This window comes from Chrysemys picta, chromosome 15 (assembly GCF_011386835.1).
Source record: "Chrysemys picta bellii isolate R12L10 chromosome 15, ASM1138683v2, whole genome shotgun sequence".
Classification (NCBI taxonomy): Eukaryota; Metazoa; Chordata; order Testudines; family Emydidae; genus Chrysemys; species Chrysemys picta.
Window position 1 is genome coordinate 9,537,221 of NC_088805.1, and position 27,866 is coordinate 9,565,086.

The window sequence follows — 27,866 nt, forward strand, 5'->3', positions numbered from 1 at the left end:
CAGAGCAGGGGGACTACCTGGGAGCACGCTCTAGCCAGGTCTTCTGGCCAGCAAAATGTATCTAGGTCCACTACTTATGGGGCTTCAGCAGGAGCTGTGCCTAGCACCCCAGGGCTGGAGGCAGGGGCTTCCATTAGTGTCAAACGACTGAGTGGGGTAGGGAACATACCACTGCGCTACCTGCACCTAGGGTGTTCAGCCTTGTCTGCACATCAGTTTGCAGCAGGGGTGAAAGTAACTTACAGAACTTATCGGTACTGCCGGAGTCCTGAGGGGGCGTGGCCTCATCCGAAAGAGGCGGGGCCTCTCATGATTTAAAGGCCCTGGGGCCTTTAAATCAACCCTGGGGCTCCCAGCTGCAGAGGTGGCTGGGAGCCCCCGGGGCTCAGGGGCAAATTAAAGGGCCCGGGGCTCCGGCCGCCACGGAGCCCCGAGCCCTTTAAATCCTCACCGCAGCTCTGGCTGCTGGAGCTGCGGGCGGGATTCAAAGGGCTCTGGGCTCCCCGCAGCCGCGGGAGCTCTGAGCCCTTTAAATCCCGGCCCCAGCCCGGCCGCCAGAGCTGCGGGCAGGATTCAAAGGGCTCTGGGCTCCCCGCAGCCACGGGAGCTCTGAGCCCTTTAAATCCCGGCCCCAGCCTGGCTGCCGGAGCCGCGGGCGGGATTCAAAGGGCTCTGGGCTCCCCGCAGCGGCGGGAAGCCCAGAGCCCTTTAAATCCCTGCCGCAGAAGCCGGTGCAGTCTGGCACGGAGTACTGGCTCTTGCCGGTACGCCGTACTGGACCGTACCGGCTTACTTTCACCTCTGTCTTGCAGCCATTTCGCCAAACCAGTGCAGCCTCCAGCATGGCCCCTTGGACAGAGCCCTGTAGACATGGTTTATGTCCATTAAGGAATTAACTTCAGCTGGAGCGATATATGCTCTTTCTACCCCGACAGCCGCAGAGGAGTTTTGCATGTGTTGAACTAAACTGGTGCAGACAGGTTTATAGGAACACTAATGAGCTTGGCAAACATTACCATTTCCTGCTTTGTTAAGGGCTGGCTGTGCGGGTTCTGGCTTAGACATCACACTCTGCGATAGGTACCTCTAGCTAAGGCCCCAGCAGAGCAAAAGCCATAGACAAATTGGAGTTATTGAATATGTTTATGTCTCAGAAAAGGGACAGCTCCCCCCTCCAGGCAGAAACGCATAGCAGATTTGTCAGAAAAATAATTTTATTCCATAAACAAAAATCACATCCACATACCACTAGAAACATTCTGGTTTACGGGCAAACAGAGAGAGAGCTGCTCTTTGAAGCTGCGGCAAGGGCAGCACACAACTGGCTATCAGACAGGGAATAAATACTAGCTGCATTTATTGAGTAAGGTTTTGCTGAGGCAGAACTCCAGGCCCTGATGAGCAAGCAATCCGCCCCATAGTGCCCTTCCATCCTGGGCCGGGTCAGCTCACACCGCTCAAAGAGCGTTCTTGTGGGTTACGTTCCTGCGTGACTCTGAGATTGGGGTGGCCAAACTGCTGCTCGCAAGCTACATGCGGCTCTTTTACAGTTCAAGTGCAGCTCTCAGAGTCCCCTATGTCCCCCTGTTCTCCACCTACCAGACTGTGGGGGGATGGAGGAGCTCAGGGCTTCTGCCCTGCAGCAGGGTGGTGAGGCTGTGGGCCCGAGTAGGTGCGCCCGGCTCTTGAAAGTCTGAAGATTATTGTATTCAGCTCAGAGGATCGGTAAGTTTGGCCACCCCCGGCATAGGCCATTCCGAGCATATTGCTCCCCTCCGGGCAGTCGCACTGCTGAAGTGGAAGGTGCATGGCACGTAGGCAAGTTAGCGTTCTGCCTCTCCTGACAGTCATCTAAAGTTGGAAAGCCCAAAACGGAGGCACCAAAATCAGTGGCCACTTTTGAAAACTCAGGCCTGTGAGACTTGCGCCACAGGAAGTCTGTGGCAGGAGAAGCAGAACCCAGATCCTGCATCTTAACTACAAAAACATCCTTCTTCCTCCCAACTAGGCAGAGCTGGCAGTAGGAGAACCCCATAGCTTGGATGATGCTTTTAGAGCGGAGTCGGAATCGAAATCACATGCAAAGCTTCAAGGAGATCTTCTCACTTCCTCAGTGCAGAACAGGCCAGCTGGCACTGCGAAAGCCACGCAGTGCACAGTACATCCTGACCTTCCCTTCCAGCACCGGACCGTTTTCATAAAAAACAGACCCATGCCCATTCTAGCAGTTATGAAGCAAACGCCTGCAACCCTCCCCCCCAGTTTTTGCTGCATCTTGTACCGACAAGTATATTGCTGGGATTGCCTTTAGCCTTTTTCATGATCCAGAACTGCCCTCCTGTTAACGCCCTACGGGTCCCGGACACAGCCGGCGGCAGGCTTAGAGATGAAGAGGATACCCACAGGACAAGATCTTTTGAAGCAGAGACACATTCCTCCTGACCTCTGTCTGCCTCTGAACTTCCTCTTATTAACAAGAAACTCTGAGACAAAGGAAAACTTGAGAGAAGGGAAGAAATAGCCAAAAAGAGAAGAAAAGAACTGTGTGAGATGAAAGAATGAACAAAGCGAAAGAATGAAAAAACAGGGCTGGGGCGAGGGAAGAAAGAAACTAACAACCAGATCAGACGGATCCCCCTGCAGGAATTTGAACAGCCTAGGTGCAGCCATGTATCAATGATGCGTTTGAAGTTTAACTTCCACCCACAGTTCCATCCATTTCAGCAAGAAAAGGGAGAATTGGCCTCTGCGTAGTTGGCCTCTCTTCTCTCTCCACTTCCTCTGTTGGGAGCTCACTGTGCAGTTCATTGCTGTCACCTAGAAGAAATCACAAGGCAGGAGACCCTAGCACACAATTACTACCAGAGCCATGGCCGGGCCAAGCCAAGCACCCAGGGCAAGCCATGGAGTGTGGAATAGCCTCACTACAGTCCTTTCCCACCCGTCCTTCCTCTGTTTGCCCATTCAGACTGTGAGCACCTTCTCAGAGCAGGGGCTCTCTCTTGCTAGGTGTGTGCTGTGCCCTCAACAACAGGGCCCTGATCCTGACCGAGGCCTCTAGACACTCACAATACAAATGCTCCTCATCACCTAATTCCAGCAGCTGTGTGACTGCATGCAGTAGGTCTGGGGGGAGAGAAGAGGTGGAGTCCTTCACTGCTCCTCCCATCCCCCAGCTGGTGCTGCTGGGACACTGCCCACTGAGCGAGGACATGGGGAAAATGGTGGCCTCTCCCACCCACAGACATTTTACCAAGCAGCTTGATAGGGGCAGCCTATCTCACTGCAGCGATGCGTCTCCAAAGCCAGGTGCTTACTCTCAGTAAAATGGTAGCCAGAACCAGCCTGGGCGCTGTTCCCGTTCACCAGGGCTGTCACTCGATGCACATTGGAGTTGCCAGTCACCTCTTCTTCCTCCCTCTCCTCCTCCTCCTCTTCTCCATCTGAATCCACCAGCATGAAGACATCATTTGAGTCTTGATTCCTGTGATCAGGAGGGCAAATGAAAGTGACTGAGAATGCTGCAGGACTGCCCCTTCCCTCTTCCTCCCAGCCCCCAGCCTTCCTCAATTCCCCCAGGGGGCTACGGAATTGTACCTTTGTCTCTAACAGGGTGCTGCTAGTTACGGCTGCTTTGTCAAGTCCTGGACTCACGCCCTCAAAGTCCACGGGCAGCAATAGTGCTGAGAGGGCTTTGCAGCTCGGCAGCATTTTTCATCCAAAGTCCTCAGAGTAATTTACAAACATTCATGGATAACCGGCGTGCCTCAGTTTCCCCACCTGCGAGGGGAGTACTTTCCCCGTTGCACAGGTGGGGAAACCGAGGCACGCCGGTGGGGAAGGAAATCACCCAAAGCCACACAAGAGTGGACAGAACCCAGAAGGGGAGGGGAGGAACAATAAGCACTAGAAAAGAGTGAAGAACACCACGAGCCCAGGAAGGTTCCTGTTTTGCTGTCACTTGAGGTTGGAGAAGCTATTTGTAAACCAGAGAGGCAGCATGTTGTTGCTTTTATTTACTCCCTACGCTTTAAAGAATCAAGGCAGAATGACCTTGTCTTCAGGGGGCAGGGGATGTGACTCAAAAGCCAGGGCCTCTCCAGCAATCTCAAAGACATCGCACAACAAGACCAGCCAAGGAGTCTCCAGTACCTTATCCCTCCCTCTTCCCCACAACTTAGTTTAACCAAACGGCACTTTGTTCAACAGCACGAGAGGAATTTACATTGGCGTTTCCTTCTCTATTCCCTCGGGTCAGCGTAACACGTGTGATCTCGCCCCTTCTAGCGGCTGTGCCACAGGGGACAGAAGCCTGGCTACTGGCAATAGCTAACAGAGAGTCTCAGTTAGCTCAAGTGACTCGGGCCTGTGGCTTTGGTCCTTGGTTCTGTGCAGGACGTGGCATCGTTACCACTGCACTCACCTTAGCCTATGATTTCAGTAGATACAGCTCCTACCTTGGGTAGCGTATATCCTAGCTACAACCGCAGCAAGTCTACCGGACAGCAGATATACCTAGGTTTGCACAGAGATCGGGGGTAGGAAAACACTCACCTGAATATGCTGCCTGGGGGGAAGAAGGGAGAAGGGAAAAAAAGATTTAAGAGACCTTCATAAACGTGATTCCTCAGACAAAGCAAAGTCAGTTTCACAGTACGATCATTTGCTGCCTTTGGCAATATTGTCTATTATACTGAACTGGGACTGTCCCAGGCAATCACCACGCGGACGCACGGCCCCGGAAGGTGCCGGAAAGCCTCGGGGAGGTGGTGCCGTCCCCCTGAAGCAGCAGAAGGCAGCTGTGGTCGGCTCAGAGACTGATGAGACAACAGCGTCAGATACAACTTTGCAGGGGAAGAGGAGGGAGGTTTAGCACAGGACACACACAATCTCCAGTATTACGAAAGGTCCCGCAGAGAGACAGCCATGCCATCCTCTCTTGGTCGGCTATGCAAGTGCCCTGCTCTCTGGGTACCTCTGTCCCTGCTTCCAAAGCGAACACTATTCCTATAGGGGCTAGGGGAAGGAGCCCGAGGTAAGGTGTGCCCATCAGTGGTGGACACAGGTTAGTGGGGTGGGGAAGGGCCCCAGGATTACAGGCTGGGGTAAAACTGAAGAACTGCACCAGGTCAGGTCTGGAGAAGCAGAGCTCCCATCTGTGTGCCTTGTGGCTGGGAAGGGCAGAGAGGGGGCGGGGGGGTCTGTGTGCCAGCTCCTCTTACCTTTCAGACACAGGAGGGGGTTGTAGTACAAAATGATGCCGGAGATGACCAGAACTCCCAGCAGCAGCAGGACCACGACTGCTCCCACCACCCCGACTATGTTCACCGGCTCTGTGCGGAGGAGAGGAGAGACGCAGCAGCTCAGCCTATGGGATGGTCACTGGCTAGACACAGGTGTGGGGCCGGTCACAGTGCTGCCCTGATGCCAATGGTTACCCTGTAACTGGCCTGCTCCTTCGGCGGGATGGGTGCATCGGGCGCCAGCTTGCCATCATGCACACACACCTCCTGCAGGTGAAAACCACGGCAGTGTGCCACGGGAACTGCCCCGGCTAGGCTCTGGCTGGCTGCAGATTTCAGCACGTGCGTTCAATACAGCTACACAGTAACACACGCTGTCAGCCTCACGAAGGGACCGCACCAGTCACTCAGCTGACCCGTAAACGGCTTCTCTCACACATCAGGCTGGTTTTATAATCAAGGGTGGAAGAATTGTGTCGTTTTTCACACTGATCCTGCTACCTCCGGCAACTGGACCCATTCACCAGACTAAGCTCGCGGCTCTGCCAGCCAGTGTCCACTGGCGCCCCCCCCACCCCCCCGCAGCTGGGAATGGTCCGATGGACAGAGGTACATGGGAGACAACTATGAACGCACACAAATGAATGAGGCGTAAGCTCATCTCTCCCTAGGGTTTTACGTCTCACGGGGAACCCTAGAGGAGACGAATCCAGGGCGGTACATCAGAGACTCACTTACTGCTCCTGTCTTCATGTCATGCTCCCTCTCCTCGCACCCTGCTTCAGCTCCCCACAGCAGCAGCATTGCTAACTTACTCTTCACAGTGAGGGAAACATAGGCTTCCTTCAGCCCCACGGGGTTCTCAGCTTTGCAGACGTAGTAGCCTTCGTCAGCGTCGTGGGAGCAGTTCTGAATGGTGAGATTGGAGACGCTGCCCTCTTGGGTAACCAGGTACCTCCCCCCAGATTGGATCTCCACCTCTGGCTGGGAGACATTCCGAAGCCAGCTGATTCTTGCAGGGGGATTGCTCTCCACCACCTGGCACGTGAGGGACACGGTGCCACCCACAAAGCATGTCTTCAGTGGCTCGGTCGCCAGCGAAGGGGCCTCTAAACAGGGAGGGAGGAAGGGAGTTGAGAAAGAGGTTGAAAATCCTATAGGAAAAAGATCTTATGTTCCTAGAGCAACTTGCAAATGACTTCAAGTATGGGTGTATGTACAAGAACCCGGGATCCACACTGACAGGCAGCCACTGCCCACCCAGATAATTAGAGGAGGCACAGGCCTGGGTCTCGGGAGATCGGCATTCAACTCCCAGCTCTGCCTTTTTTGACCTTGGGCAAGTCTCGTAGGCCCTGGTTCCAAGCATGTAAGCACTTGCCCACCTTCAAGGTTAAGCACGTGCTTTGCTGAAACGGGGCCGGATCCCTTCCTTTGTGAGGCAGGGTGGCCTGATGGATAGAGCCCTGCACTAGGCCTCAGGAGCTCTGGGTTCTAGTCCCGGCTCTGCCACTGGCCTGCTGGGTGACCTTGGCCAAGGCACTACACAGCTCTGTGCCTCAGTTTCCCTATCCTAGCACACGCACACACTGAAAATCCAGTCCCTCAAGTTGGGCAACCAAAAAAATCGAGGCTCCCAACATCACTATGGACTTTTTAAATTCTCAGCCCCACTTCTGCAAACCCGTACGTGCCTGAGTAGCTGTATGCACGTGAGTCATCTCACGGACCTCCATGGAACTACTCATGTCCATCAAGTTATGCCCAGGCGGAGGCTCTGGGCTACAGGCTCTGATCCCCGCTGCCTTGGGCCCTGCATAGCCATTTACTGTCGTGTCAAACGCTCCCATCCGGATATGCTAGTGTCCCCCCCACTTTGCACAGCTGGAAGTGACCACAGGAGGTGCAGGCAGGGGAGAATCAGACTCCCTGGATGACTCCCTGCCCTCAGACCTGTGTCTGGGGCTCTCACTGGAGCCAAGCGGGCAGCCTGGCTCTCCACATGCACAGGTTCGTTAATGGCTAACCAGGGAGGGACAGGCTGACGCACTTATCTGCACAGTGCAAGTTGGCTCCGCTTTCTCCTGCTTTAGGATGTGGCTCCCGACACACTTGAACGTCTTCCCGTGGAAGAGGCGAGAGCTGCTCAGCGTTTCCACGTGGGTGTCCCCGGTGCCTGTTGCATTAACGACCCAGCTCGAATTCTCCAGGTCTCGCCCGTCTTCTGTCCACTGGAGGATGGGGTGCGGGTATCCCCCGGGCCAGTTACAAAACAACTGCAGCATCAACCCCACCTGGGCAGTTTGAGCCCAACACCTTGGGACCGATGGCGGGGGATCTAACAGCAAAACACACGAGGTTAAAGACGCCTTCATCTCTGCTGAGATACACCATGCCGTGAAACCATAACGGTGTCAGCACGTTAGCCTGGGAGGTATTCTTCCCCTAGCTCCTTTTAAAAATCTTATTGTTCTTCTCTCCTCCCACTTGTCTCAATACCCTCCCTGCAGTTTCACACCAGTCTTTGGGGGGCACGTGTGCTCTTTTCATAGACACAGCAACCACTGGAGACCCGGGACGAGGTTCCCAATAGAAAAGGCAGTGGGGCAATCTCAACCCAGCCCTTACAGGGAGCAAGAAAGCCTGTCCCCCTAAACACTAGGCAGTGAACCATCCTTATGCTGTGCAGGACAGTTTTGGTTTTAGCTTGTGCGTTATCTGATGTTAATACAGCAGTACGTCTTAGCAATCACACCTTCGTCCTTCCTGATACATTGTGGTGCATACACCGTCCCTCGCGGGCCAGATCTCGGGCGTCATATATTCGCATAGCTCCACTGACTTCACAGGGGCTACATCAGTTTACACCAGGTGAGAATAGGGCCCGACAGCTTCAGAGCACTGTACAAATATTACTTGTCAGTAAATAGCATAGAAACAAGGTGGGTGAGGTTATATCGTTTATTGATCCAACTTCTGTTGGTGAGAGAGACAAGCTTCTGAGTGACACAGAGCTCTTCTCCAGCTCTGGAAATTACCTTTCCCACAGCTGAGGAAGAACTCTCTGTCGCTCCAAAGCTTGTGTCTCCCCAACAGAAGTTGGCCCAATTGAAGATATTACCTCCCCCACCACATCTCTCTGATATCCTGGGACCAACACAGCTACAACATGGCAAATCGTAAATATCATCATCAAGCTTCACCCATGAAACCGCTCACGTTTCACCCAGCGAGCGTGGGAAATGACAAGACTCTTGCTACACGCATTCAGTTTGACGACATGGGATGAAATTTGGTGCCGCAGAAATGATCAGCATGTCCATTTCCAGTTGTGTGCAAAGCTGCACCAGGTCGATGATGTCAGACCCAGCTCCAGCTCAGGGTGAGACTTGTGGCCCAGATCACCAAGATCATCCCTTCGAACCTGATTCGGACAATATGCCTATCCTGGACCAGACTCACAAGCATGGTTGAGGCAGATTTGAATACAGAGATTCTAACCCACCCACCCCCTCCTCCCCTAGGAGGGTTCAGGGTTGAGGTTTACATTTGGACCCAGTTTTTTGTAGCAAAAGGTTTTAAGAAGCAAAAGCCAGGATACCATTCCCGCTCTGATCACCCCCTGTGCTAACACCCAGACCTATTGGCAGGGAAAGCACTGGAAAAGCAACCCCCCTCCCCCCATTCCTTTCACCAAGCCATAACACTGCCAACGCTCTTACGCACAGTAGACCAGGAGCTCCTTGGTTGATGTCTGACTTCTGCCACTGAGAGGGTTCCTTGCTGTGCAGGAGTAGTTCCCTTGGAAGCGCCAGGATAGATTTTGCAGGGTGTAGACGGTGGAGGAGCCATTGACTTCAGTAAACGTTTCCGGGGCCGAACTGGGCAGCTGGAAAGTCCACCCCATTGTGGGCTCGGGCTGGGAGTTGCTGGTGCAGCTGAACATCACAGCGTCGCGTTTGTCTACGTACACCGTGCCATTGGGCAGTGTTGCGGCGGGGGAGATGCTGACAGTCACGCTGCTGGGGCCACCTGGAATGGGCAAGGAGAAACCCGAACTGGGGTGTGTACCAAAACAGTCCCCTCAAAGCAGCGTAAAGTGCTACCTTACGTCTAAGCAAAGCCTGCCCAATATTTAGCTGGGGAATGCGGGTTAGCTGGGGTCCCCCCCGTTTGACAATGCCCATGCATGCTGTGCGATCTACCTCCAATGGCTTTTAAAGGCCTCCTGGGGAAGTGGCCAGCTACAGCCCTGAGCTGCAGGAGTCCCTATTGCCAGGCCGTGGGCAGCCAAAGCTTGAGTGCTTCCCAGTGCACCGGGTCAAGCACAGCCCTTAGGCAGGAGGAGGCTGAACGTTGGCGCTCCACGTGGCCACAGAACAGCTTACAGGATGGGAGCCTGGGTCTTCGCAATGAGCCCCTGGGCCGAGATCCAGGCCTCCTCCGTCCCCGCCCGCCCTACTCTGCTTGCTGCAAGACGGCTGTATGTGCCAGCTCTGCTTTGCAGCCCAGATCAACGTACAAACTGCAGTTCAGCTGCGGGGGCAAATTCCACAATCCAGAGGACCCAGGGAACGTCATGTCTGCACTCCTTCCAGGGCTGTTGGTTTGATAGCAACTGGGATTATGTTAGTTTATTATTTAAATAGCGAAAGAACTGAACGAGGGGACAGCGAGTCAAGAGCCATCTGTAGCCCCAGACTGCTACATTCGCAGGGGGGTGAGAGGATGGGGGGGGAAAACACAGGACGGGGGCTGCTCCCAGCTGTTGCAAAGACTGGGGCTGAGTGTGCTTTCTCCTCATTTCCGGTCTGTAGTTTGTTTTCTTTAAGCTCCACATCCATTCACGTGTATTTTTGGCACTCAAACAGTAATCAAACAACTCCCCCTAGAAATAGTCTTGGGGATTTCAGGGTTAGCACATTGTGTTACTGTGCCAGCCCGCGCAACCCGACTCCTAATTCAACTCTATCTTTAGAGAGCAGTTGTCAACACAGGGGCTGTCAAACAAAGCCCGGCACTACAGTCTGCACAGGAGGGGGCCCAAGGGAAAGGAGATCTGAGGGCTGCTCTGTAGGGCATTTATCCAGTTGGCAGCAAAAACTGCAACAACAAACAGTTTGCCAGCACCACCCCAAACCTGGGTTTAGTAAGGAGCGTCTGCTTCCTTTGGGCAAGTGTATGGACTAGGGTGTCAAGCGATTAAAAAAATTAATCGTGATTAATCGCACTGAAACAATAACAGAATACCATTTATTTAAATATTTTTGGATGTTTTCCACATTTTCAAATATATTGATTTCAATTGCAACATAGAATACAAAGTGTACAGTGCTCACTTTATATTTATTTTTGATTACAAGTATTTGCACTGTAAAAAAAACAAAAGAAGTAGCATTTTTCAACTCACCTGCAACTACAAGTACCTTAGTGCAATCTCTGTATCATAAAAGTTGAACTTACAAATGTAGAATTATGTACAAAAAAACCTGCATTCAAAAATAAAACAATGTAAAATTTTAAAGCCTGCAAGTCCACTCAGTCCTATTTCTTGTTCAGCCAATCGCTCAGACAAACACGTTTGTTTACATGTGCAGGAGATAATGCTGCCCGCTTCTTGTTTACAGTGTCACCTGAGAGTGAGAACAGACGTTCGCATGGCACTGTTGTAGCCAGCGTCACAAGATATTACATGCCAGATGTGCTAAAGATGCATATACCCCTTCATGCTTCAACCACCATTCCAGGGGACATGCGTCCATGCTGATGATGGGTTCTACTCGATAACAATCCAAAGCAGTGCAGTCCGACGCATGTTCATTTTCATCATCTGAGTCAGATGCCACCAGCAGAAAATTTATTTTCTTTTTTGGTGGTTCGGGTTCTGTAGTTTTTGCATCAGAGTGTTGCTCTTTTACGACTTCTGAAAGCATGCTCCATACCTCGTCCCTCTCAGATTTTGGAAGGCACTTCAGATTCTTAAACTTTGGGTCGAGTGCTATAGCTATCTTTAGAAATCTCACGTTGGTACCTTCTTTGCGTTTTGTCAAATCTGCAGTAAAAGTGTTCTTAAAATGAACAACATGTGCTGGGTCATCATCTGAGACTGTCATAACATGAAATATATGGCAGAATGCGGGTAAAACAGAGCAGGGGACATACAATTCTCCCCCAAGGAGTTCAGTCACAAATTTAATTAATACATTTTTTTAACGAGCATCATCAGCATGTCCTCTGGAATGGTGGCCAAAACATGAAGGGGCATACGAATGTTTAGCATATCTGGCACCGAAATACCTTGCAATGCCGGCTACAACAGTGCCAAACTTGTAGGCTCTGAAGTTTGACATGGTTTTGTTTTTGAGTGCAGATATGTAACAAAAAAAAATCTACACTTGTAAGTTGCACTTTCACGACAAAGAGATTGCGCTACAGTGCTTGTATGAGGTGAATTGAAAAACACTATTTCTTTTGTTTATCATTTTTACAGTGCAAATATTTGTAATTAAAAATAATGTACACTTTGATTTCAATTGCAACACAGAATACAATAAACATGAAAATGTAGAAAAACATTCAAAATATTTAGTACAGTTCAACTGGTATTCTCTTGTTTAACGGTGTAATTAAAATTGCGATTAATTTTTTGGAGTTAATCGCGTGAGTTCACTGCGATTAATCGACAGCCCTAATATGGATTTTTCCATCGGGCTGGTTAGAGAGGATACAGAGCGTAGCAAACCTGGAGCCTCCCTTTCCTTTCTCTTATACGTGGAGTTTAGGCAGCAGGGTTAGGCTATATGCTGTGCCCAGGGTTTGAGAGTGAGGTTTATTTTGCTCATAAATAGCATCAACTACGTACGCTAGGGAAAACGTTTACCCTGATGTAGAACTGGCCATTTGAGAGAGCTCACACCACTTTCTAACCACCGAGTAATTACGCTGCACTGGCCCCTCTGCAGGAAGAATGATTATCCCCATTTTATAGATAGGGAAACTGAGGCACAGAGGTTAAGTAACTTGCTCAGACTCACACAGAGAGTTAGTGGCAGAGCCAGGCCCAGACGCCGATGCCCAGTTCCCTGCTCCATCTCAGGCTGATAATGGAAGGCTGCACAGACTCAACCAGAGCTCATTTGCATACTAGTATAAACAAACAGAACATTCATTTTCTATGACTCACCCACCTTATTCAAATAGTCAGGGCAAAATAGCTGGATGCAGGTGAACTCCCCACCCTGCTTTGAACAGTCTCTATACTGCAAACATATCCTTTCTTGGGATTTGGCTTGACTGGTAACTCCAGTGACTAAGCCGAAGCCTCAGTATAAGCTTTCTTGCCAAAATGGGATGTTTCTAGTTGCAGAATTTCCTCTGTCCCAGATCCAAAGAGCCAATCCAGCCTTTGCTGGAGTTAATATGAGTGAACCTACCAGCATGAGTCATCAGAAATTACTCCACAGCTTTATTTAGGGTCCAAGTACCTGAGTTTAGGGTGACTCGGCAGAAAAGCACCATCTCTTTGTGCTGGGTCTTGGAATCTCCCACCCGGACTAGTGTTCGATTAGCGTCTGAACGCCTGGCTTACATCAATATAACGCTACTAGCATCTAGACACATTTCGAAACAGCAGCTCGAGGACTGTCCTCACCTGTGATGATCAACGCTAACGACTAGCCCGTGCACGCGGGTCCACTTGCCCGACAAACATATTGTTAACTTACAGTTAAGGGAGTTGAGCCACCACTGATGCCAAACTAAGTGCGAACGTTCCAGGAGATTGGGTGTGTGTTTCCCCTCAAATCACACACCTCGGCACCACCACAAACACAGGACAACGGCGAAAAGCCAGAACTGAACTCCTATTGATTGCTATCGTTAAGTTCTCTCTGATATTTGGGACCTTTTCATTTAGATTTTAAAGTAGAAGGGACCATTCTGATGGCCCAGTCTGACGTCCTGGACAACAGGCCAGAGTACTCACCCAATCACTCCCGCGCCCTTCTGGCTGAGGTAGAGCGTCTCTTTTCGAAAGATACCCAATCTCAACTGAAAGACTGCAAGCGATGGAGAAACTACCCCATCCCTCGAGAAGTTCTTCCAGTGCTTAATGAGCCTCGCTGTGGAAAATGTACCCCTTGTTCCTGGTTTGAATTGATCTAGCTTTAGCTTCCAACCACTGAATCTCATTATGCCTTTTTCTGTCTGCTATCGGAAATCTGTCCCTGTGTAGGTCCTTCTAGACAGTGGCCAAGTCACTCTTAACCTTCTGTTGGATTCACTACAAAGACTGAGCTGTCCATCACTCCTTATCCAACCTTTTCACAGGAAGTCCATGAATTGGGCCCCGTTTTATATATTCCATGTAAAACCCCAAAACATCAAACAAACAAACAAACAACCCCCCCAGTGCAATGATCATACAGACCATGTCTGCAGTGGTCGACCAAGTGTAAATAACTAAGGTTCACAAACAGCCCTGCGAGGTGGTTACATACTTTTACAATTGGGGAAACTGAGTCACAGAAAGGTTGAATGACTTGCCCAAGATCACTGGGAATTAGCGGCAGGGTTGGGCTTAGAACTCTAGAGTGCGCACTTCCCACTAACCCACATGCCGCAGCAGCTTTATTTCTTGCATTTGAATACTCTACGAATCAGCTGTTCATTTCAAATCCACGGCGGGGTTCCCTGCACTGCAAAGGGCCTCTCTCCCTGCGTGACCTTTTGGAGCGCTGCTCTGGGCAAAATGGGTGCAGCAGCTCTCAGTGAGAGGAACACCCTGAACACAAACAGGAAATAAGGCTGAGAGAAACGATACAAAGGATACAATAGCCTGTTCACAGCAGGTAACGAACAAGGAAGAAAGGAGCAAAGCTAATGCAGAACGTCACACGCCAGGGGACTGGAGAGCCCAAGAGGTAGCAGGATACAGACTCTTCCTCATTCCAGGCTACGTCTTCATTTGAGTTGGAGCTGTAAATCCCAACGTCGACTTGGGTCGACGTGGGCGCGCTAGCTTTGATTGCAGTAGCAGAGTCACTCCCCTAGCCGTACAATCCCGCCTGGGCCCCTCGGTACATACTCTGGCGGCTAGCCCATCCCACCAGTCATGCTGCTGTGGCCACGCTGCTATTTTTAGCACACTGGCTCCATCAAAGCTAGCGCAGATGTGTCTACACAAGGTAGACATTACTCCTCCAGCCCGAATGCAGCCCTGACCCTAGATCACAGCAGTATGGGCTGTGCAGCGGGGCATAGGAAAGTGGTGGTCACAGTCCAGGCCCGAGTGGATCAGAGTCCCCATTGCACCCAGTTAGGCTGGGCAGAGCGGCTAACCGTTATATCGGCAGACCGTGCTCCTCTCTAATCTCTAGAGGCGGCTATGGCCGAGTGAGAGGTGAAGCACATCAGCAAGGAACCGCAAGGGGCTGGCGTCCTGCCTGCCTGTGCTGCAGGTTTTCTAAGCGTTGCACTCTCGTGCTGTCAGCCCGGCACTAGATTCCCAGTTAGTGTAGGGCAAAACCCTGGCTGGAGGTCTAAGGACAGCCCTGCAGTCATGCAGCGGGAGAGGGGAGTAGATTCTGGAAACGGAGAGAAACTAAGACCCCCTTGCAGGTGTCCTAAATGAACCCTATATTTACACAGTGCCCTTCATTCCACAGGATTCCAACACACCTCCCAGACTACACACGCAGGAACCTTCTCCAGTGAAATGCAGCCACTTCTGGGGAAGAACCCAGTAGCCATTTAACAATGCCTAGCACTACTGCATAACAGTTCAGGACAGGGATTTAAAAAAGAATTCTGTCCAGAGCTCAAGCTTCAATGTCAATCAGCAGAATACGATTACCCCAGCTACAATTTGGCCAGGAAACAGGCCCATGGGATATTTAACAGGCAGCTAGGACCTTGGTTTTATTTCTCATCTCCCACAACTCCACAGGGCACTGACTCAGTGGGAAGAGGGCCATCTGCTGAATGACCACCCCCATGTCCTGCAGCAGCCTGTGTTTTGCCGTCCAAGCACCAAACAATCTGGCTTAGCCGGAGCAGTCTACCAGGATGGCAGCCCAAGGTGGGATGGCTGCCAGCAGGAACGCATTCTCCATTTCAATTATGCAAGTGGCTTTGCCTGTCTCCCGACCGTTCACATCCCCTATCGTGCCCTGGACTGAGCTATCCCTGCCTCGGCCCAGACACGTCAGGGTTTCCTTACTGTTGGTCAAAAGGGACAGATCTCTGCGGAGGGAGACCGTGTATCTACACAAAGCAGCACCTGTGACTCGCACGGGCACCGAACCGGGGAGAGCCAGCAGAAGTGAGACAATGAGAGCCCGCCTATGGCTCCAACATCATAACCTGCTTCTATTCATCTTAAATAACCCAAAGGGTAACTTGGACTCAGACAAAGGGAAAGCAAGTGGCTCAGGGGATGGGGGTGGGATAAAGACCCTCTCCCCTTCAGGTGTATGGTTCGATCTCAACCCCGAAAGTCATGCCCATTGGAGGGCACAGGGATGTCTGTGGCTAGTATTTACCACCCTCGAACGGGGGTGCCCTGGAAGTGAGGTTCCCATTTCACACGTGGCCTCCTGCACAGCTGCTTTGGCAGGCCACATCTGCAGGCCAGGCCAGGGCTCTGAGATGGCACCAAGCATTCTCTCTCTCAGGGGCTTGGCTGCCTGGTTCTTGCTCACATGCTCAGGGTCGGCTCGCTGGAGGTGGGGGGAGGAAATTTCCCCCCAGGTCAGATTGGCAGTGATCTTGGGGGGGGGGAGGGGTTCGCCTTGCTCTGCACCCTGTGGGTGGGGGTCACTTGCCAGGATTATCTCTCGTTTAATCATTTCCCTACAATTGCAGGGGCCTCGGGCACAGGCACACCTCAGTCCCTCCTAATCTCTGCCCATAGCATGGAATAGTCTAATCTCCTGGGGGTCCCATTTCCTTCCGTCTCACTTCAGTTGTTGGGTTTAGCGTGTGGGCGCTGGCTGGTGTAGACGGCCTGTGATGTACAGGAAGTCAGTCTAGGTGAACTAGCGGTCCCTTCTAGCTTTAAACTCTAGGACTCCGTGAGGTCAGGCCCCTTGCAGCTACAGGACACCGCGCGTCGAGGAACTCACTGGCTACCAGGAGCTGGACTCTGTGCTCTTGGACGGTCTCGTTCAGCACTTCCTTGCAGGTGTAATTGCCCCCGTCCTGCGGGCGCAGCGCTGAGATGTGCAGAGAGCTATTGTCCACCAGGGACAAGCGGGCATCTTTGGGCAGCGTGGCGTTGGAGGAGAAGAGTGGGGGCACAGCGCCAGGGTCACCGTGAAACCAGTCAACCTCGTCCGCTCGCTCGGACACATTTCGGCAGACGAGGACGACGCTCATTCCAGCCTCCCCGACGATCACCTCTTCTGTTCCTGCACAAAGAGAAAGAGAGTGTTAGAACATGCCCCATCCCCCATGTTCTCACCACCCCCTTTGGTGGCTAGCAGGTGCATCCCCCTGGGCATCACAGCAAAGGATTTTCCATCCCCCAAGCCATGCACCAAAGAGGAAGCCATCTCGTCCATGAAACAAAGCGGGGGCTAAACCCCTGACTAAGCAGGGGCCATCTAAGGTGCCACATATTGGGCACCCTGCTGGAAGAACACTGGGACCACCCTGGCCACTCACCAACAGACCTGTCCTAAAGCATGTTTCCCTGGCTGCTGAGTTTCTGCCCACCCAAATCCCCTTCCAAATCTGCATCCCTGGTTCTGCTCAGTTGCACAAGGGGCTGTCTTTGGGCCTCTATCTCAGTATCCTTTGCAACAGCTGCCACGGTGCCTCCTTTGAAGCATTGCTACAAACCAGCGCAAAGCTTTCTGGGATGCATTTGGCAGCTAAAGATGCCTAGTGCTGACAAGTGAGCAGAAACAGGGACCCTGCTTGGGCTGAAAATGAAAGACACAGGGCTAGCTGCTCCCTCCCTCCCACCAGCCCGGCGAGCAAGGGATTTGTGAGGAGCCAAATCTCATCTGGGCTACTGGGACCAGTGCACTGAGAGCCAGCAGTGACTGGAGTCTACATTTATCTGGTCTGAGTAGGGTTCAAAGTCACTAACCCATCTCAGCATTCACAGCCACCATGTCCCTGCATCCTCCCCATTTTCCTCCTTTATAGCAGCTCCAATTGCAACACTCATCCACGGTGGGGGAGTCAGACAGTCTCCAGTAAAAGTGCAATAATATTGCAGAATACAGAAATACAGAATTGCAGAATACAGTCTACAGAAACAGTAGCAGTTGGAAGATGATAGACACCACCCAGTCCTCCCGCTGACTGTCCTCATCAACCTCTGACCAGAGCTCGGCTTGCTTGGCCCGAGGCCAACGCCAGCGAGCAGAACTCCCATCGGGACACTGTATTCCAGCAGCAGACCCAGCGCTGCACCCCAAAGCAAGCCAGGCTTGGATCAGAGGAACGCTCAGAAAACAGGCCTTGGAATCTGGCTTACCCAGGCCAGGACTCCTGTCTAACACCAGACAGGTGGTGACCATACCGCTAAAACTGTCTCTACATAGAATGCCTTGCTACTTCCACAGTAACAAGGAGGGTGGGGGGGAAGGGAAAGAACAGATGATCTGGTAAAAGTCTCTCCTGTTTGTGCTTTACTGGAAGCCCTGATAACATATCTCACAGCGCAACTGCTACCAGGCTGGAGCGGACAGAACAAGGAAGGTGAACTGACAAGAATGGTGTTGTGTTTGTTCTTTCCCATGCGCACCGTGCTCCAGAGGCTATATATATCGATAGTTAATCACTCGTCAACACTGGTTGGAGCTTGTTTTGCAAACACGTTCAGGGCAGCAGGGAGGAGCAGGCTGCGGGAATGGTCCAAGTTAGCCATAAATCACTGTGCTTGTGGACTCAGCACAGAGCCGAAGCCAGAAGAGCTGCGTTCCATTCCCAGCCCTGCCGTCCACTCCCCTTAGGCCAGTAGCTAACGGCCCGATTCTGAGACGGGCCGGGCATTCTCCCATTCCACTGGATCAGGGCTGCCCTGTGGAGAGAGCCACTGGACGGGGACCCTGGAAACCTGGGCTCTAGTCTCAGTGCTGCTACTGCCCTGCTGTGCGAATTCATTTGCCCTCTCTGTGCCTCTGTTTCTCCTCCCACCCTATTTCAGTATGAAGCTCCCCCCGGCAGGGGCTGGTTAACCGTACCGGGCCGAGCACAGCAGAGTTCCAATCTTGGTCAGGCTCTCTAGGCACTACCAAAACACAAGTCGATTGACCAATAACAGCAGCAATTAAGTCAATAGGAATTGCAGGTGAAATTCTGGCTCTGAACCTTCCTGTGCCTCAATTACAAACAGGGGATATAGCACCGTGTGCCCATTTTGTGACGCGCTGAGATCTATGATGACAAGTACTCTCCGTATTATCAGACTATTTGTAATAAATCATAGTAGCTTGCTCTGATATAGCGCTTCTCATCCAGCTCTCTCAAACCCCTTTACAGAGGATAGTTCTCTCCATTTCACAGATGGGAAACTGAGGCACCAGCAGGGAACGTGACTTGCTCAGAGTCCTGCAGCAGAGCTAGGCACAGAACCCCAGCCCCCTGTGTCCCAGTTCAATGCTTCATTCACCGCTGCCTCCTGTAACGCTTTATTGTTCGGTCTAGGAGAACTATAGCTACTTCTGCATGTTGATGACACACAGAAGTAGGTTTTTAAAAAAGGGTAACTATAAAGTTTTAATAACAGAAATGCTTTTCCATGAGGCCACAGGAATTGTCCTGGCAGTCAAACAAGACTCATGGGGAAGTTTCCAACAGCTGTGTAGCTTTAAGAGAAAATTCACACACTTTTTCCTGTGCACTCAGTGATCATGCAAGAGAGCTTGACAACGCTGGGCACTGAAGTTTTCGCTGTATTTACAGCATGTGCAGTGGTAATGCCACCTTCCTCCATACTCCACATCCCTCCCATGCAATGCTTCCCAGCGTGGGAGTATCCATGACCCCTTCAATCCTCAGCTTCTCTGCTGAGACTGACTGGCAGATGGCCAATTAGTGCCAGCTATGGAGGTGACTATTTGGGTGTTGTAGACACGTGTCCATTAAGAGCTGGGCAGAGATCTAGAAAAGGATGGTCTTGTGGTTAAATCACCGGACTAGGACCCAAGACAGCTGGATTCTATTCCGGGCTCTGCCACAGACTAAGTTGGGCGGCTCACTTCACCTCTCTGTGCCTCAGCTTCCCCACCTGTACAATGGGATTAATCATACTTCCCTACCGCACAAGGCGTTGTGAAACCAAACCTAGCCACAGCTTCCCGGAGAGGAGTCGACACTACAACAGCCCTAGATACCCGAGCGCGGAAAGCGGCGTTCCCAGCTCTGCCACGGCCCCGGGAAGGCTCCCTGCCTCAGTTTCTCCAACCTCTACAAGCGGAAACCCGAGACTTTGCCCCGCTTTGCACAGCGCTCTCCGGAGGAGCGCGGCTGGATGGTTATCGCAGCCGGGCAGGGCTAAGGAGCAGAAGCCGTTTGACCTTACAGCTGCCCCGCTTCCCCCGGAGGGGCAGGTCCTACCCGGCCGCCCTGCAGGTGCTGGTCAGCACAAACCAGGCGTCGGGCCCAGAGCCGTGCCCCGGGAATAGCGCGTCACACATGCCGCCTGCTCCGGGCCGGGCAGAGGAGGGGCCCTTCCCCCGCCGGGCCCTGCACAGCCCCCGGTAGGCTGGAGGGGCCGGGGTGCAGCGCCGGACACCGCGCTGGTTAGGTGCGAGCAGGGCACGGGCCGACCAGCCGCGGGCCCCTCTCCGCCCAGCCCCGGGGTCCGCCGCCCCCCTGCACCCGAGCGGCCCCCGGTACCTGCAGCGCCCCGGCCCGGCGGCAGCCGCCAGAGGCAGGCGGCGAGGAGCAGCGCGGCCGGGCTCCAGCCTGGGACCCGCATCTGGCCGGGCGGGCGGACACAGAGACGCCGCGCAGCGAGTGCCCAAGCCGGCCAAGCCGCCAGCCAGCCCCGGCACTGCCCGCTGGGGGCCGGGACCAGCCCCGCCCCGCTCCGCCGGAGCCGCCCCGCCCGCCTCCCTCCCCCCCGCGCCCGGACTCTCGCCCTCCCCGAGCTCCGAGCCGAGCAGGGGGGGGCCCGGCGCGCTACCCCCGCCGGCCGGGAGCCCGATCTCAGCCCTGGGCCCTGGGGGGAGCGAGCAGCGCTGGAGGCTGGAGCACGAAGCCGCCGACTCTGTCCCCGGCCCGTTGGGAGGCGGCGAAGCGGAGCAGAGGGTCATGGAGCTGGTGAAGCAGCTTGTGCTACCTGGACTCCCCCGTCCCTTCCCAACTCTGCCACGGCCTACCCGGGTCCCCGTCGGTGGGGCCGGTCGCTGGGGTGCCCCGGGCGAGCCCTCGGGTCCCCGTCGGTGGGGCCGGTCGCTGGGGTGCCCCGGACGAGCCCTCGGGTCCCCGTCGGTGGGGCCGGTCGCTGGGGTGCCCCGGGCGAGCTCTCGGGTCCCCGTCGGTGGGGCCGGTCGCTGGGGTGCCCCGGGCGAGCCCTCGGGTCCCCGTCGGTGGGGCCGGTCGCTGGGGTGCCCCGGGCGAGCTCTCGGGTCCCCGTCGGTGGGGCCCGTCGCTGGGGTGCCCCGGGCGAGCTCTCGGGTCCCCGTCGGTGGGGCCCGTCGCTGGGGTGCTCAGGGCGAGCCCCTGGGTCCCCGTCGGTGGGGCCGGTCGCTGGGGTGCTCAGGGCGAGCCCTCGGTCCCCGTCGGTGGGGCCGGTCGCTGGGGTGCTCAGGGCGAGCCCTCGGTCCCCGTCAGTAGAACTGGGATAACACCACTTGGCCATAGTGCTCTAATGTTCGAGTTAAAGGTGCTCCATAAGGGCACAGTAGGGTTGCTATTGCCTCTGGGACTGTATCAGGCACTTTCGGGGGAAAGGACTCAGTGGTCTAAGAGGCCTTTTCTCTCTCAGTAGCACCTACTGCTCCCAGTCACAGATCAGGGCCCTGTTGGGCGTACCTGCCCCTGCCCCACAGAGCTTACAGATACGTTCTATGATCCCAACAGAGCAGCAAGGAATGTACTAGAAATTCCTGATGCTGAACCAGCTCTGCTGGCTAGGGCCCTGGAAGGGAAGTCAGCATTATAACAGTGCCAGGCTGAAGATGTGCATGTGATGCAGGACAGTGAATAATTAGCACTCCCTCAGTCTCCCATTAGTGCCTACCACCGTGCATCACGCCAGCCCATGGATTGTCTTAGATCTGCACATACAGCTCTCACCAACATCAGTAGGAGCTCCAGAACTTGGATAGCACTCAGCCCTAAGGCCCCGAGTTGATACTGCTGCATCTTTTCCGAGCAGTAGCAGATTCAGGGCTACCCAGGGGGCCAGCTTCTCACTGGAAGAGGAAGTAGCTGGCAGGACCCTGAGGATGATCTATTTACAGAAGGCTGCTAACATTGCAGAGAGGGGGCCAAATGCCCACACGGGCAATTGCACCTCCACAAACCCAGCTCAGGCACCACGGAAGAGCACTGCCCTATTGGCAAGGAACAGCTCCCTTCTCTGTCTTCCTTGGTGCCTGTCTCTTGTTCAGCTCACGCTGTCTGTGCCGCTCTCCTGCCTGCACCCTTCCCCTGGAAAACCTCGGGGGTGCCCACGCTAATATGCATTAATTCGTGAGCCTGCTTTTGTGCAACTGCCCTGCAAGAGAAAGGACCTCAGAGAGGTCTGACCATGTTCAGTGCCCTGGGAGCTGGCTGCAGAAACAGAGAGTTTCATCCACACAGTCTCCTTACTGATACTCAGCTGTGTTCTCCACACTGGCCATGATCTTCCCTTCCTCCTTTTCTATGGAGCGTTTCCTACTGAGCAGCCATATCATGCCCTCCTCATATGCCTGCCTTCCTGCACACTTTGGCCATGACAATCTCCAGCCCCGCCCTGCTCACAGGTGTTTTGTAGTCAGGCTTTACCTTTGTGTCAACTGCTTCTGCCTCACTGATCTGCTTTGTTTATCTCTCTTTGTTACCTCTCAAAGGTTTCATAGCAACAGCCTGCGCCCTGGTTCAGCTCAGGGATTAGACGCCAGGCACAGAACTCGGGGGAGAACAGGCTTGGAACAGAGCCACCCTAAAGACGCCCTGAGGGCACGGCCAGGGTCCTCATGGTTTGTGAGCAGAGGGCTACAGTGCACAGGCCCAGCAGTGGATGTGCTGGCCCTGGCTGACTGGGGGGCTCAGCACATGAGCTGTGAGGAATGTGCCAGGGAATAATGATTCTGCTGACTGCACCTACTTGTACAGCTAAAAGAGAAAGTAACCATCTGGCACGAAAGGAAACAGGCTGGGGAGGTAAAGGGGACACAGAGCTGCACAGAAAGACAAAGGGTCAAATTCACACCTGCTGGTAAGTGGATGCACCTCCACTGACGTGTGTTAAGTTGCAATTGCTGATACCAGGGCTAAATGTTGCCCAAAGGTTTCATTCTGGGGGGTGCCGAGGTACAGAGAAAACTACCTCGGGGTTAAGGGGAGTCAAGGTCTGATTTTCAGAGGTGCTGAGCACCTGCCGTTTTCACTGATTTCAACTGAGATTGTGAGGATTCAGCCCCTCTGAAAATCAAGCTCCTAGAGTGAAATCCAGGCCCGCTGATGTTCAATGCGGGGTTTGGCGCCAGGATTCCCCCCCTCCCCCGAGTCCCAATCCTCCCCCCACCACACACAGGCTTTGGGAGAGAAGAACAAACTTCATGGAGTCAACAGCCAGAAAAACTGCTTGGAAGGATGAAGATAAAAATAATAACAATAAACACAAATTAAAATACAATGAGGCTCTCGAGTGCAGAGAGAAAAATCAAGCTGGAAAGCAGCACAGAAGAAAGAAAGGGAATGGAACAACAGAGCCAGGAAGAAGAGGCAGCAAAATGAAAGGTGAACAAGGAAAAGAGATGGAAGCAGGACAGAGGAAAAGGACCCAAAGGAGAAAGTAAAGCCCAAAGAATAAGAACTGAGAAAGGTAGACCTGTTTGTTAAAATCAACAGCAGAAATGTTAGAGGAAAATGTCCCAAATCGATACTGGGTGGACGTAATCCCCCCTACATTGCTAACTGCGAAGCTGAGACCCCCCCCCCCCCCCCAAGAAAGCAATCTCCAGGCTGACGGTATTGCTGGGTATGTCTTAGATGTGGGGTTGAGGAACTTTTTCACAGAGTGGAGCACATCTTAGGAGATACTGTCCTATGCATAATCAAGTAAAACTCTTGTGGCAACTACAGCGATTGCTCACATAGAAGAGTAATATTAGCAAAGGATTTATGTATTCGTATCCTCTTTTAGTTCTATTTATCCCTGGGAGTTAGCACAGTATGACCAGCCCGCTCCCCAAGAGCCATCAGGTCACAGTTTGGGAACTTCTGATTATTAGTGCCGAACAAACAAGCCAGAACCACATGGTGGTTTCCTCCAGATCAGCTCAAAATCTGTTGCCCCAGCACCTACCTAGACGGTGCCATGGTATTTATGGAGCTGTCTTTTGGATGAGGCACAAGACCAAGGCTAGGATTATTTGAGTCTTTAAAGGTCTCCTGCAACTTTTTGCAAGAGTTGGAGGTATTTGGTCTGGACTCTTGGCTAAATCCCTATGCAGGTCATCTTGCCTACCCACACGGGCTCTGCAGCATCAGTTGGATAAGATCAGGGGTGCTGGAACGAGTGGTGCTGGGAGTGCAGTAGCACCCCAGTTTGAAGTGGTTTCCATCAGATACAGGGTTTACAGTGTGGTTCAACTCCCCCAACGCCGCGGGATAAAATCATCTTCAGCCCCAATCTGACACTGTTTGTTACGTGTCACAGCCAGGATTACAACTTGGGCTCCCTACTTCCCACGTCTATGCTTAAAACTACAGCCTCCGGATCAGGAGTCACAGCAGCAGAGCCAAGGACTTGCCTATGAAACTTGGGAGGAAACCAAGCCTGAGACCTCAGTCCTGCCCTCTGTTACACTGGTGTGGGGAATGGGCAAGAGGCCATAGGGAGCTCCAGAAGTCTGCCTTCCCTCCCCCAATCCCAACAGCAGGGCAGGATTCAGCCTCAGGGCCGGATCCAACTCCTAGTGACTTCAGTGAGAGCTGGATCAGGCCCACAACACAAAAGAGGAGGTGAGCGTCAGGTGCATTAGGAGGTGAGCCCAGCAGTTGCCTGCCAACATGTCGCTGAATGGGGGTGTGGGTAGGTTAGGTGCACGCCTAGTCCTTCAAGTCATCTGGGGTGCGAACAGCCCTCCTGCTCCCAGCCCCAAGCCGGGAATTGTTGAAATTATTAATAATGTTTGAAATGATTAATATTGATAATGGAAGCCACCAAATACTAACTAATTTAACCATAAACTCCTTTATTAAATCCAAAGGCCAAAATGGTATTTATACAATTGCTCTAAACATGCCTAAAAAGCCTAACTAATAAGCAATGTACACCTCTACCCTGACATAACGCTGTCCTCGGGAGCCAAAAAATCTTACCGCGTTATAGGTGAAACCGCGTTATCTCGAACTTGCTTTGATCCGCCGGAGTGCGCAGCCCCGCCCCCCTGGAGCGCTGCTTTACCGCGTTATATCCGAATTGGGGTTATATCGGGCCGTGTTATATCGGGGTAGAGGTGTACTACATCCAAACGGTAACAAAATGTTTATACGCATTTGATCAAGATATTTACAAATGGGCTAAACCCAGGGTGCTTCAACCCATATTGGTTGGCTCCAGCGTGGTCAAGGAGGTATTAATGAAACCCTTTAAGAGTTTACTTTTTATACCCTTTAACAAACAAGTGATGTCACTGCCTTTACTGACTTCAGTTAAAAGCCACTTGAGACAATTCATCCTTATTTCCAGTCTTAATCCAGAGAAGATTTACAGCCTCCTTTCTTCCTAAGGCCTTTCCTTTCTTGCCTTCTCCCCCACCACCTGTTGCTTACCAGCAGGACAGGGGGAAGGTTTGGGCTCGTTTCTTCTAAGATAATTTTTCTTTATTTTGTTACTACAGCTCTTTTACTTTATTATTTACTTTTGGAACCATACATCCTTCCCATACTTCACATAACACTACTTACTCTGCTCACGGCCTTCATTTACTTGCTGATTGGGGCCTTTTCCTTACTGGCCATGAACTATAAGGTTCAAGTGTTATTTTCTTAACCAAACTTTAGTTCTTTAATTTTACACTTACCCTACAGGAACCCTGCCCTCTGCCAGCATCATCGCCATGGTGGAGGATACATGGGGCTACATCTCCACTCCCCATCGCTGAGCTGGCCAGGGCGAAGGGGCTAAACTCTGATACAGAGACTGAGGGGCTGGAGGTGAAATTTACAAGGAGAGAGATTCTTAATTTGTCAATTTCACAGCAAAGGGAACAGCAATCCTTGATCATTGCAACCCCAGCCCCTAGCTGCCTAGCTCATCCCAGACGGCCATTAACTGTTAACCCTCCAGGATACAGCACTTCCTTACCAAAAGGGCCAAAGTAATAACTCCTCACTTAACATTGTAGTTATGTCCCTGGAAAATGCGACTTTAAGCGAAACGATGTTTAGTGAATCCAATTTCCCCATTAGAATTAATGTAAATGGGGGGGTTAGGTTCTAGGGAATTTTTTTTTTTGCCAGACATAAGGCATTATATGCATTTTAAACAAGCAATTTAATACAGGTATTAAACAGGCTGGCAGCCCCCCATCAGCTCCCCTACACCCCCCCAGAACCTCCTGCCCGCTGGCGGACCCCGCGGATCAGCGCCTTCCCCCTACTCCCCCCGCCTCTTGCTCGCGGCAATCAGCTGCCTTGCGGCGTTCAGGAGGCTGTGGAGAGGAGCGAGGACTCAGCACGCAGCCTCCCCCCTCCCTCCCCTGCCTCCTGAACGCCGCAAACCAGCTGATTGCCACAGGCAGGGGGAGCAGGGGGGAGGCACTGATCCACGGGGGGTGGGGGGCGGGCGGGCGTAGGGGAGCTGATGGGGGGCCGTGGACAAAGCAGGCAGCCAAACGACATTATAGCAGAGCATTGCACAACTTTAAACGAGCATGTTCTGTAATGGAGCAGGGACGTAACATCGAAACGACGTTAAGCAAGAGGACGTTAAATGGCGAGTTACTGTATCTGGCGCGCTCTTAAAAAGTTCCTAACAACCTGCCACACTCCATGCCGCACCGGCATTTCAAACAGCAAGGCCTGGAGTTTCTTACTAGGTCACTTTAGTTAACAAAGCCTGTGCCAACGAGGAAAAGAACTTGGCTCACAATCAGATTCTGCAATAGTTCCACTCACTGGGTCAAGATCAGAGAGGGCGCATACGGTGGTGCCAGCGATCCCTCAGGCATACTCACCCTTGTCCTGATGTGTGAGTGTACGCTGGTGTCATTTACATGCTGAGGAGCTAGAAGGGGGTGTCACTTAAAGCTGGGGGTGGCCTGCTGTAACCACTAGGCGAACTAGGCGGCCGCCTAGGGCGCCAAGATTTGAGGGCGCCAAAAAGTGGTGCCTAATTTTTTTTTTTACACTACAGTGGAGTCACATCTTATGCAGGGGTTAGGTTCTAGGGTCAGCGCATAAGAGGAAAATCGCATATAGTGAAAATTACCATAAAGTACAGTATACACTGTATACAGTAGAACAGGAGTCCTCAACCTAAGGCCAGGACCCCAGATCGGCAGTGGGCTGAGCAGGGCCGGTGGCCAGGACCCCAGATCGGCAGTGGGCTGAGCAGGGCCGGTGGCCAGGACCCCAGATCGGCAGTGGGCTGAGCAGGGTCGGTGGCCAGGACCCCAGATCGGCCGGGGGCTGAGTAGGGCCGGTGGCCAGGACCCCAGATCGGCAGTGGGCTGAGCTGCTCAGCCTGCTGCCAGTCTGGGGTTCCATTCACCCAGGCCAGCAGGAGGCTGAGCAGAGCCACTGGCTAGGACCCCAGCTGGCAGCGGGCTGAGTGGGGCTGGCGGCTAGGACTCCGGCTGGCAGCGGGCTGAGTGGGGCTGGCGGCTAGGACTCCGGCTGGCAGGAGCCGGTGGATGGAACCCCAGACCGGCAGCCGGAACCCGCAGCCTCCCATTAAAAAAAAATGGTCTCGCGTGCCACCTTTGGCACACATGCTGTAGGTTGAGGACCCCTGTTCTAGTGTATACAGGCGGCATGGCTGGCTCCAGCCGGACGCGGGACTGCGAGCTCCTGCTGCTCTGAGTAGCATGGTAAGGGGGCGGGGAGTGGGGAGGTTGGATAAAGGGCAGGGGATCCCAGGGGCAGTCAGGGGACAGGGAGCAGGGGGTGGTTGGATAGGGTGTGGGAGTCCTGGGGGGGCTATCAGGGGGTGTGGGGGGTGGATAGGGGGTGGGGCAGTCAGGAGACAGGGAGCAGGGGGAGGTTGGATGGGGCGGAGGTTCGGGGGGGGGAGCAGGGGGAGGTTGGATGGGGTGGAGGTTCGGGGGGGCAGGGGTTGGATAGGCTTGGGAGTTCAGGGGGCCTGTCTGGGGGCAGGGGCGTGGATAGGGTCAGGGCAGTCAGGGGACAGGGAGCGGGGGGGTGGGGGGTCCCAGGAAGGGGCAGTCAGGGGACAAGGAGCAGGGGGAGTTGGATGGGTCGGGGGTTCTGTGGGGGGAAGTC

The 27,866-nt window shown here is 53.1% G+C and overlaps 1 protein-coding gene across 4 annotated transcripts in view; it reads right to left on the minus strand.

Annotated features, from left to right (window-relative positions):
* Window positions 1-1,196: 1,196 nt before the first annotated feature.
* VSIG10 (V-set and immunoglobulin domain containing 10) overlaps window positions 1,197-27,866 on the minus strand; it is a 30,128-nt gene continuing 3,458 nt past the window's right edge. The window contains exons 1-9 of one of the 4 annotated variants that reach the window (XM_005303245.4): window positions 20,097-20,274; window positions 16,367-16,651; window positions 8,970-9,275; window positions 7,294-7,581; window positions 6,059-6,352; window positions 5,223-5,333; window positions 4,555-4,567; window positions 3,318-3,484; window positions 1,197-2,817 (exon numbers count right to left, since the gene is read on the minus strand). In XM_005303245.4, coding sequence (XP_005303302.2) covers window positions 2,693-2,817; window positions 3,318-3,484; window positions 4,555-4,567; window positions 5,223-5,333; window positions 6,059-6,352; window positions 7,294-7,581; window positions 8,970-9,275; window positions 16,367-16,651; window positions 20,097-20,178 — 1,671 coding nt within the window. In that variant the 5' untranslated portion in view covers window positions 20,179-20,274 and the 3' untranslated portion in view covers window positions 1,197-2,692. Of the gene's footprint in view, window positions 2,818-3,317; window positions 3,485-3,597; window positions 4,568-5,222; window positions 5,334-6,058; window positions 6,353-7,293; window positions 7,582-8,969; window positions 9,276-16,366; window positions 16,652-17,337; window positions 17,477-20,096; window positions 20,275-27,866 lie in introns of those variants that run through there. The other 3 variants (XM_008171514.4, XM_065567830.1, XR_002889301.3) reach the window with 3 other exon arrangements.